This window comes from Octodon degus, unplaced genomic scaffold, assembly GCF_000260255.1.
Source record: "Octodon degus isolate 3935 unplaced genomic scaffold, OctDeg1.0 scaffold00126, whole genome shotgun sequence".
Lineage (NCBI taxonomy): Eukaryota > Metazoa > Chordata > Mammalia > Rodentia > Octodontidae > Octodon > Octodon degus.
This window is the reverse complement of record NW_004524702.1, coordinates 3,806,652-3,817,487: the sequence shown is the minus strand read 5'-3', so window position 1 is coordinate 3,817,487 and position 10,836 is coordinate 3,806,652. Positions and strand designations below refer to the sequence as shown.

The 10,836-nt window shown below is 55.2% G+C and overlaps 1 protein-coding gene across 3 annotated transcripts in view; it reads right to left on the bottom strand.

The window, feature by feature from the left end:
* Positions 1 to 2,384: 2,384 nt before the first annotated feature.
* Positions 2,385 to 10,836, bottom strand: part of Limd1 (LIM domains containing 1) — a 58,970-nt gene continuing 50,518 nt past the window's right edge. For 2 of the 3 annotated variants that reach the window (XM_004640672.2, XM_023700683.1), the window contains 5 exons: positions 9,785 to 9,847; positions 7,979 to 8,109; positions 7,449 to 7,500; positions 6,494 to 6,562; positions 2,385 to 5,648 (listed from right to left, as the gene is read on the bottom strand). In XM_004640672.2, the coding sequence (XP_004640729.1) occupies positions 5,511 to 5,648; positions 6,494 to 6,562; positions 7,449 to 7,500; positions 7,979 to 8,109; positions 9,785 to 9,847 (453 nt within the window). In that variant the 3' untranslated portion in view covers positions 2,385 to 5,510. The remainder of the gene's footprint in view (positions 5,649 to 6,493; positions 6,563 to 7,448; positions 7,501 to 7,978; positions 8,110 to 9,784; positions 9,848 to 10,836) is intronic. The other variant, XR_002817980.1, reaches the window with a different exon arrangement.

Genomic DNA, 10,836 nt, shown 5'->3' with positions numbered 1-10,836 from the left:
TGGAAAATGAGGGGTGCTGGGAACCACAGGTCCTCAAGACCACACTGCTTCATGGTGAGCACACAAGCAGCGTCAGCGACCACTGTGGCCGCTGTTCCAGTGATGGAAACTAGAACCAAACCAGATTTCCACCACTTCAGCCCAGAATGAGCCAAATGCCCGACGTAGGCTACCTCCTCCGACATCCATGTCGTAGGACGCCGCGCGAGTAACTGAAGTTGGTCCCAGCAGGAGTATTTCCATCAGAGAAACCAGGACGCCGCTTCGCCGGGCTGTTTAGGGTCTCCCAGGAAAGCCATTACCCAGATACCTCTGCGGCTTTCTCTTCATCTCTCAGCACTTCAAGGCCTTTGGCAAACAGGGACCCATGCTCGGAAAGAATCAGATTGGCTGCTCTTATCACTTAAAAAGTGATCAGCCAGGTATGGTACAATCCTGGTGCCCGAGGAGACTGAAAAAGGAAGGTGCCAAGTGTCAGGCCAGCCTGTGCAATGTACTGAGACACTGTCTGAAAAAATAAAAAGGGCTGGAGGTGGAGCCCAGCGTGAAGGCCTTAGGTTCAATCCCCAGTACTGGAGGGAGAGCGAATGGCCAAGCTTTCAGCTCTCCTGTGTCCTGGATGCATCAGACCCGGCAGCTGGGAGAACTGAAGCCAGACACCAGACCAGCGGGGGGAGAGGGGGTCCTTCGGGTCTCACTGCTGCACGATTCCTGCCGGTGTGTCCCACCTCAGGGTCCCTCACTCCTGCGACCCTTGGTCACAACCAGAGTCAGCAGCGTAACATACCTGACGGAAAGACACCGAGCACTGCTAGGGCAGGATCTGAAAGCGCCGTGCTCAGGACCAGTTCAGGAAACCGCTGTCTTGGGGCTGATTCTCCAAGGCCTCTCAGTTTTACCCATCTGTTTGAAGCGTGGGTGAAGAACAATCTCTTTTTTATTTTTTATATTTTGAGTCAGGGCCTCCCTATGCAGTTCAGGCTGGCCTTGAGCTCACTTTGTAGCCCAGGCTGGTCTCAAAGGCACAATGATCCTCCTGCCTCAGCTTTGCGAGTGCTGGGATTACAGGCGTGCGCCACCATGCCCAGTTAAGAACGATCTTGGGTGACAGACGATGTCTCTTTCTAGAGCAGAAGTCAGGCAGGCTACAAGCGTTTCCTAAGCCACACGATCGCCATGTGGTGGTGCAGGCGCAGCACTCTGAGGCGGGGCAGGCAGACCTTGAGTGTGAGGACAACCTGGACTCTCAAAGCATAAGAGACAAAGGTTTCCTAGGCAGTGGCTCCCCTGTGCCGTGCACTCGCTGACTGCACTCGCAGGCGCAGCCCAGCCTCTTCCCACAGCCTTGGAGCTGAGGCTCAGGAGCCACAGCAAAGGCTGTCTTCTGCCTGGCGCCTCTGCTAGGGGTAGCAGGCCACCTTTCTCCCTGACCTACAAGTCCCATCATCTCTGCCATGGATCCATGCCAGGATCCAGCACCTTGGCATGCTGCTTTGTTTGTTGGGAGGGTAAAATCTCAGGCCCTGCTCAGGTCTGATACCTGAGCACCGAAGGTCCTCTCTGGGAAGAAGAGGAGGCACCTGGGGGCAGAAAACTGCTCAACCCAGGGCAGCCTGGAAGCCGAGACAACAGGCGGGGCTGGGACCAAGGACGCTCCTCCAGGTCACACCCCCCGCCGGGTCACCCCCCGATCAGCCCCTTCCTCACAGCTGTGAGATCTGCGTGAGTTCACACATCCCTAAGTGAAGGACGCACAAAGTCATCACTGTCCAAAGGTGATGAGACATTTGGGGGGCATTTCAGATCTAACCTTCTAAAAAAATGTTTTTATAAGGGGCTAGAAATAGCTCAGTAGAATAAATGCTTACCTGGCAAGCACTAGGTCCTGAGTTCAATCCCTGGTACCACCAAAAAAATTTTTTTATGTATTTGGTACAGGGTCTCACTATGCAGCTCAGACTTGCAGTAATCCTGTCTGCAGCCTCCCCAGCACTGGGATTATAGGCATGCACCACCGTGCCCGGTCTTGGTGGCCAGCTCAGTGTGCCTGCGGTTGGGGCTGGCATGGCATATGGTGCCAGGGATTGAACCCTGGTCCCTGTGCGTTCCTAAGCAGGTGCTTAGTCTGCTGAGCTATCTCGCCAGCCCTTCAGATCTAACCTTGACATCCACGTGTTTCTTTACAACTGAGAGCCCACAAAAGGAACACAATCCAGCTTGCAAAGCTGTCAGCTCCCCCGACCCACACATGACTCGGAAGCATCATTGTATCAGAGAGCAACTTAGTGGCCCACAGAACAGGGAGGCTTTATTGCTGTGATACCTTAAATCATTTTATAGTAACTGAGTAAACTTACAGTAAAAGAAGGAACACGGGAAAATAATTTCACTATATAGCAAAACACGTATGAACTTTAATTCTTATACAGAAATTTTCCACATCTGTCCAGTCTGGGCCCAGAACGATGGATAGCTAGTATATTCCACTCACTTTTTTTCCTATTAAAGTTGCTGGGAAATTAGGACTGATTTGTGGCACAGGAAAAGCAAAAAACCTGGTTTCCTGGCAGAGTTTCACAACAGGCATCAAGTAACCACAGTGCAGGTGAACTCACTCCTTTCTCTGTGAGGGTCACAGCGCCTGTCACCTGTGCAGGCCTCAGAGACGACTCGCGACATCCTCTCACAGACTGCAGAGGACGGTGAGCCCAAACACCCTCTCTGCTCCTAAGGATTTTGCTTTTTATTCCCCGAATGTGACCCCAGCCCACGGAAACAAGGTGCTGATGGTGCCGGGAGGTGACCCGAGCTCCTCTGTTGTTCTCGCCAACCAGGGAAGTGACCGATTCCCATCCTGCAGCAGGCACAGGCGGCGGGCCGGTGGGGACGGCAGGGCCTCCGGAGGCAAGTCCGGGGCACAGCGCTCTTCACCAGGCACGGAAGGGCCTGACATCGCCGAGTGAGCGGGAGGAACCCACAAGGACAGGCTGGGTCAGCCGCTGCTTTCAGATGACGCAGGCGCTTTACAGATTCCCAAGTTGGGCAGAGAAAGCGCATGAGGGAGTGTGCTACAGGATACAGCAAAGCAAGGAAGAAGGCTGCCGTCTGGCTTTGGGGCCTGGCATCGGCCTCGGTCCTTGTTTCATCTTAGGTCCAGGAGCTGCACGGGAAACGCGGAAAGGCTCTCTGCTCTATTTTTTAAAACAAACCCGTTATCCTGGTCTACCAGGACCTTCTGTTTTCTCCCTAGACATCCATAAATACAAGCTCGTTACAGTTCTATCTGGCTAATAACTTATAGAACATTTACAACACCAGACAGATGAGCGCCTCTTCACCGCTTCTGCTCAGGGGCCTGAGACGGAGAAGCCTGGGAATTCTGCTCCCCGCCCTGCCCGGGCCTCAGCAGGGAAGCGGACGAGCAGGGGGGCGCACCCTGCTAGGACTTCCAGGACGGCTGGAAAATCCTTTATTGCTCTTTTTCCACAGTCTAAAATGCTATATTTGCAAACACAGCTAAATTACCTCAATCAAGGCTACTTTAAAAATTTCATTACAAAAATTAGTCACCGAGTCTTAAGCTAGTCAATCAGCAAAAACACCCAAGTAATTCTGGGGTGGGCTAGGGTCCCAGGGTTTCCCTTGCTCCGCCCGTGAGCGGGGACCCTGTTCTGGGGCTGGTTGTACCAGCTGGCCTCCCCTGGCTGGAGGCTTTGCTGGGAAGAGGGGAGCCCAGCCTCAAGCCCCTGTGACCATGGGTTTTCAGGGTGCTTGGCCTGGGCACAGGAAGCTGGGAAGTGACACTGGGCCAACAGAGTCCACAGCATGGACCTCATGAAACTAACAAAGGCCATCCATGTGGCCATGGCACACTCCTACCATGAAATGGCTATGAGGGGAGTAAGCCTATGGGCGGCAGGGAGCCAGGCCATGGGAGAAGTCTGTGCCACATATGCCCAGGGCTCCAGAGACAGCCCCCCTCCATGGATAAGAGAAGATGCAAAATGCACACTTCTGTCACCATGCCCAGTCCCCCTGCCTCACCCGAGCCATGCCCAGCAAGCCACAGCCCTGACCACTCTTTTTTCCCTGCACAGCAGTTATTCCCATTTAACAGGCCAAGGAGTGCGACTTCTGGCTCAGCAGGGTGGCTTGCAGGACAAGCGCCACTCCAGTGCAGAGGTGGTCCTGACGTCTTGCCGGTGTCTCTCTCCCTCAACCCATGGTCCCCAGAGCCAGCCTGCAGAAGTGCAGAGGTCCTCGTGCTAAACCCCAATGTTGGTCACAGTATTAGCCAGCTGGCTCTGAGCGTGAAGGGATGGAGGGTCCCCGAGTCCCCCGCGATGTCACTTTTTCCTCCAGCTGCAATTTGGCGAAGCTCTGTCTGAGGTATTTTGTGTGTGGGGGAAGACTGCAGATGCAGAGAAACAATGGAAAACAAAAGTCACAGGAAAGCTGGTACCTGATGGGGGCTCCCCCAGCATTAAGGGCTGGGCCAAGATGAGGGCGGGGGAGGCCTCAGAACAGATGTCACTCCTCCTCCTGGGCTGGCTCAGCAATCGGTTTGACAAATACACTCCTTGCCTGAAGGAGCTCACTGCTCAGTACATGTGCAGAGTCCCATCCATGCTGAATGTGGTGGCCCACACCTGTAATCCCAGCACTCTGGGGAGGCTGAGGCAGGAGGATCGCTTCGAGTTTGAGAACAACCTAGGCTATAAGAGTGAACTGAAGCCTAGCCTGATCTACATATCCAGACCCTGCCTCAAAAAGACAAAAAATAAAAGTCCTTCACTAAATAAGCTCAGTCAGGTCCCAGAGGCATCCTTACTTGGAACCCAGAGACCCGGAGACTTGTCCCTCGGGACCCACTCCCAAGCCACAGAGTCGAAAGCTCCGATCCAAGCAGCACCGACAGGTGGGTGAGTCTCGGTGCCCGCACCGAGGTCTTCTCTCCAGGAGGGGGCTGGGCGGGGCAGGACAAGCCTGTGCCAGGACCCAGGGTTGGAGGACATCTCGGGACCAGGGATGCACTGCACAGTCGGAGCTCGCTGAGCTCAGACCCAGGCTCTGTTTCCCAGCCAATCCTTCCAACACAGAGCCTGCGTAAGAGCTTCCTTCTCGCCGACACAGTGCAAGTGTGAGGCGGTCCAGAGGCAGCTTGAGGTTGGGCAGAATCTGCGCTTGTGCCCTGGGGGAGAGGGTCCCTGGGTGAGCCAGGGCTGGCATCTCTGCAGCTCAGCTGTCCCTTCAGAGGGTGCCACAGCGGAGGTTGTGTTGGTGCACACACACACACACACACACACACGTGCAAGGATTCCTGAGTAACCCACCTGAGCCAGGAAGGGGGGTGGTGTGGAAGGCACTGGGGACACGTGTGGCCTCCCTGGCTGAAGGTGACCCTCACGCACACAGGGACACCCACCCTCTCCTCCCTCCACTGGATCCCAGCCAGGGGCACCGGAAGTCACAGGCAGACGTCGCCTAGCTCCTCTTGCCTGCCAGCTGGGCTAGAAGTGGCGCTGGTGCAGACTGGTGGCCGGGGGCCCCTTGTCCAGCCTCGTCACGTGGCACGTGTGGCAGAAGAGGCGGTCTTCCAGGGGGTAGCAGCGGCGACCGTCTTCATCGTTAAGCTCCAGGCCACAGTCCTGGGGGCGGCAGGAGGATCAGGGGGCTCGAAACAGAACCCACTCCAAGGTGAGACGAAGGCTACTGCCCCGGCCCCAGCCAGCACCCACCCGGGGTGAGTCAGGGGGCGTGCAGCGAAACATCCCCACGATGCTCTTCTCCAGGCCTGTGGGGTCCCCCCCAGCCACAGGTACCACCCATTTCTTTGGCACTGGCGGGGGACCAATCTGCATATCACCCACACTCCCTGTCCTCCCTGCAAGGTGGCAGAGCAAACCCGATCTCTTCCCCTCACAAATCCACAGGCTTCCTTCCCAGGACTTCCTTCCCAGTGGGGCGGCCACCAGCCTCCTGGACATTTGGGGCTCAGGGGCTCCTTGGCCTGGGACACAGCACAGCCAGAGAAGGGCAGGTGGGACGTTCGCACCTGTCCATAATCACCCTCCCAGACAGGCGAAGCCCTCACTCCCCACAGCCCGCAGCTCTGTGGCCTCAGGGAGGGCAGAGTGAGTTTGAGGATGACTTCCCAGCTCTGTGCATCTTTTGGGTTTTGTAGTCTGGGGATGAGAACCCAGGGCCTTTGCTCTAAACAACATCCCCAGACCTTCTATTCTTATTTTGAGACACGATCTTGCCAATTAAGTTGCCCAGATTGGGCTTGAACTGGCAATCCTCCGGCCTCAACCTCTCAGAGTGCTGGGGTCACAGATGTGCTCCACCATGCCCGGCCCAGCTGGGGATGTGCAGAGAATGGCCTTTGTGGCCGGGGCACCTGCCTCATCCCTGCCTCCCCACACCAGCTCTGCAGGGCTGAGCCCCCCAGAACTTCCTGGACTTCTGGGAGAGGCCGGGTGGCGGGGCCTACCTCGCAGCGGTAGCACTCCACATGGTAGTCTCTGTCCATGGACACTACACGGACTGTCTCATCTGAGCCCTGGGACAGAGAGAAGGCAGGATGGGCTGAGAGGCCAGGGAGGGACCCGTCAGGGGCCACGGGGCAGGGAGGGAAGAGGCGGTGTGATGGGAGACTCAGGAGGGGATGCAGGCAGTGGTGGCCACCGACACATAGGGGAAAGATTGTACGGTGAGGCCTAGGAGAGAAGCAGCCCCTGCTGAGCACCAGCCAGCACACAGAAGAGGACCCATGGGACATCTCATCTTAAACACTGTAGCTGGGCCCAGTGTGGTGGCACACAGCTGCCAGCCCAGCACTCAAGGAGATGGCTGTGTTGTTTTTGTTTTGTTTTGTTTTGTTTTGGTTTGGTTTGGTATTTAGTCCAGGTCTACAGGGTCTCACTACGTAGATCAGACTTGTAGTGATTCTCCTGTTTTCAGCCTCCCAAGCACTGGGATTACAGATGTGCACCACCATGTCCAGTCTCAAACGCGTCTCAGTGCACCAGGGGCGGGGCCAGCACAGCACACAGGGGATCGAACCCCGGGCGCTGTGCTCTGCCTACGCAGACACTTTAATCTGCTGAGCTATCTGGCCAGCCCTTGGCTGTGAGTTTTGAGGCCAGCCTGGGTTACAGGGTGAGTTCAAGATCAGCTTGGATTCCAGTGTGAGTCCCTGTCTCAAAAACTAAATTAAATGGTGGGGTGGGGGAGTGAAACACAAGCTTTACCACTCCTCTCTAACCTACGTTATGACACAGCCTGCCCTGCTGAAGGACACCCAGGAGCAGGGCAGGGGCCAGGGAAGCCGGCTCGTGACACCCCTTCCCTCAGCATAGGCTGGGCAGGGTGTTCTGGAGGGTGCAGGGCCAGAGGGAGGCTGAGGGGGCCTGGGAGACAGCAGGCAGGGGTGACCCGCATCTCACCTCGGGCGGGAGGATGGGGAGCCGGCAGGACGCACACTTCGGGGCCAGCACCCTGCGGAGGAACACAAGTGGGAAGACAATGGGGCGGATCCCAAGGCAGAGGCTGAGAGCAGCCCTCCAGCCTGCAGGAACGCAGAACCCAGCCCTCCCTCTCTCCCACGGAATGGGCTGTGGGGCAGCTGGCTCCTGGGCTGTCCCCAGCCAGAACAAGGCCATGTGGCTGTCTCTTGCTGCACGTGAGGGTACTAGCCCAACCTCCTGGGGCCTCAGCCACACAAGCCTGTGAAGCCTGGGAAAGCAGGGCCACAGGCTTGCCTGGCTCCTCCCAGGCCAGGCTGCATGGGAACTCTGCCGACAAGTATTGTCAGTTTTGTTTTTTTTTTGTTTTTTTTTCCTTGCACTAAATGTGACTTTTTAACCAGTTCCTGTCTCAGCAGCACAGACCCCTCCAAGTCTGGGGCAGCCCTGAAAGCCACTAAGCCTCTGCCCAAGCTGGCTGCTCATGTGGTTCCCAGTGCACCCCTCCATACTTGTGGTAATCTCGGACACAGTAGATCTTGTTCTCTGAGTCCACGGTGAAGGGGACCCCGTCCAGACACTCATTACAGATGACACAGCGGAAACAGCCAGGGTGGTAGGACTTCCCGAGGGCCTGCAGGATCTGGGGTATCAAGGAAGAGAGATTAAGAATAAGTAGGGGCTACGAGGAGGGGTGGGACAGTACACAACAGAGGACTGTGTGGGCCACAAGGTGGAGCAGGCTCCTCACCATTTCACTAAGACAAAGACCATGAGGGGTGAGAAAGCTGGCCTGCCTGCTCAGGCTCGTAGACAGTTGGACAGAAGTCCCCTCCTATCACCTCCTGTGGGCACTCACTGGGAGGGAACGAAGGGCTCCGATCCACAACCCACACCTGGAGGAGGAGCTTTGCCTTGAAAGATGGTGGTGCACATCTGCGATCCCAGCACCTGGGAGGCTGAGGCAGGAGAATCAGTCTGGGCTACAAAGTGAGTTCAAGGCCTGCCTGAACTGCACAACAAAAATAAAAAGCAAAAATCTCTCCCAAAACAGGTAGAAAGGAGATAGGAGAGGCTAGGGATATATAACTCAATGGCATACCGACTGCCTGGCAAATACAAGGTCCTGAGTTCGATTCCCAATACCAAAAATAAAAGATAGGAAATTACAATTAAAAACAAAAACAAAAACAAAAAAACCCTGCAGCTCCAAGACCCAATCAGAGACACCCAAAGTTACAATGCCTTTACAACCTGACACCTGTGTGTTTTTTCCAAGTTCCTCACTCCTAAATTTCTAGGAGTCTTAAAGGTACAGCATTGTGAATGGACACACTTGGTCTATGCCTTCCTATATATACACAAGTATTTCCACCCTCAAAGAAGAAACAGTATTAAGTAGGTGCTCCAGCTCCATGGTTGCCTTTGTGGGAGGGAATCTCAAGCAGAAGGAGAGGCAGATGTCCCACGTCTGTTCGGAGTGTCACATGGGTAAGGGCCCACACAACACCGCCCCTGGCCACACACCTAAGGTCTGCACCTTTTGCTCTGAGTTATTTCTCAATAAACACACCAAAGCAGGCTGTGGTGGGGGACACATAGAACCCCAGCCTTTGGGAGGCTGAGGCAGGAGGACTGCTGTGAGTGCAAGGCCAGCCTGGAGTGCACACTGAGAACCTACACAAAACCATACCAAAGCCCCAAAAAAGTGTAAGAAAAAAAACAGCAATGACAACCAATCCTCTTCTCCAGGATGGAATTAATGGGTGAGGAAAGAGAGGATTAATGCTTCCTAACTAAAAGCATGTAACACGATCATTTCCTCTAATCCTTTTATTAAAGAGATTCTTACAGGTAGCTTCCAGGGGTGAGCAACTTGAAGCCCTACTCATGAACCTGACAACCCGATTAGAAGGAAACTGCCCTCACTGAAGACACGCAGGCACTGACTGTGGCCCAGGGCAGCCCCAGCCAGGGGCTGAGCCAGGCAAGGGACGTGTCACCGCAGGCAGCTGAGAACTTAAGAGACAGGCCTTATGCCCACCTCAGGAGCGGCCTGCACAGGGCAGGACGTGGGAAAAACGGCCATGTTCCCCAACCCTGCGCTGAGATCCCAGGAACGCAGACGAGTCTGCACAGAGAAGCAGGCCCAGCCGGGCGCAGCGAACAGCCCGCGGGGAGAGCAGAGACCTCTTTCTGTGAAACCAGCTGCCACCACAAACCAGGAAGGAAACTGCTGTGCTATTCATTTCTTTCTTCCCTAAATGCCTCCTCCCCCTTGCAAGAAGCTGTGATTGCGTCCAGCCCACGCTACTCACCATGTCCATGATCAGATGTCCACAAAGAAAGCACCTGTCGGCAGACTGCTGGAAGCCCGAGTACTGCAGGGAGGAAGGAAGGAAAGTTACGCCCAGGCGGGGCACGAGTCAGCCGCTTCCCCACCAGCCAAGACGATGAGAGGGAACTATGAGGAAGATGTGTCACACCTTGCAGTCATCTGTCATCTGCCCCAGGGTGCGGGGACTGTGCGCTGACTCATGGACTCTCCTCTGGCCACACTGCACACAGCAGCATCACTCTCACCTCAGTAGCTGGCTATGGGCAGCCACAGAGTGCTGGGCTGCAAAGGAAGCTGCACTCAAAGAGCCCTTGTCGCACCGGTTCTCAGAGGAGCTCCCTGGCACCACCTGGAAGCTCGTGAGAACCACAAGCTCGGGCTGGCAAGTTAGCTCAGTGATCTAAAGCGCCTGCTTAGGCAAGCTTAGGCAGGCACAGGGGACCGTGGTTTGATCCCCGGCACCATATGCTGCGCCAGCCCCAACCTCAGGGTGGGCTGAGCCAGCCACAAAATAAAAATAAATATTTAAAAAAAGAACCTCAGGTTCATGAGCCCCAAGTCAGACCTATTAAACTGGAAGTTCAGGGCTGGGGAGATAGCTCAGTAGAATAAGCACTTGCCTGGCAAGTGCAAGGGCCTGAGTTCAATCCCTGGTTCCAAAAAAAAAGGAAGTTCAGGTTTTCTGCATTTTCACAAGTCCTTCGGGGATTATGATGCATGCTGAAGCTTGAGGTCAATTGTGAAACCCCTAAAACAACTGTAAGTCATATGCGGTTATCCTGATTTGTCAAATGGATGCAAAGAAAGCTCTGAGAGGACTGGGGAGATAGCTCACCGGACTAAGTGCCTGCCTGGCAAGCGCAAGGACCTGGGTTTGATCCCCTGTACTTCCCCGGGTGCACTGTGCTGGCCCTGAAACCGGGCATGGTGGCACATGCCTATAATCCCAATGCTGAGGAGGCTGAGACAGGAGGACTCACAGACTATGAGTCTGAGCTGCGTAGTGAGACCCTGTACCAAATATATATATAT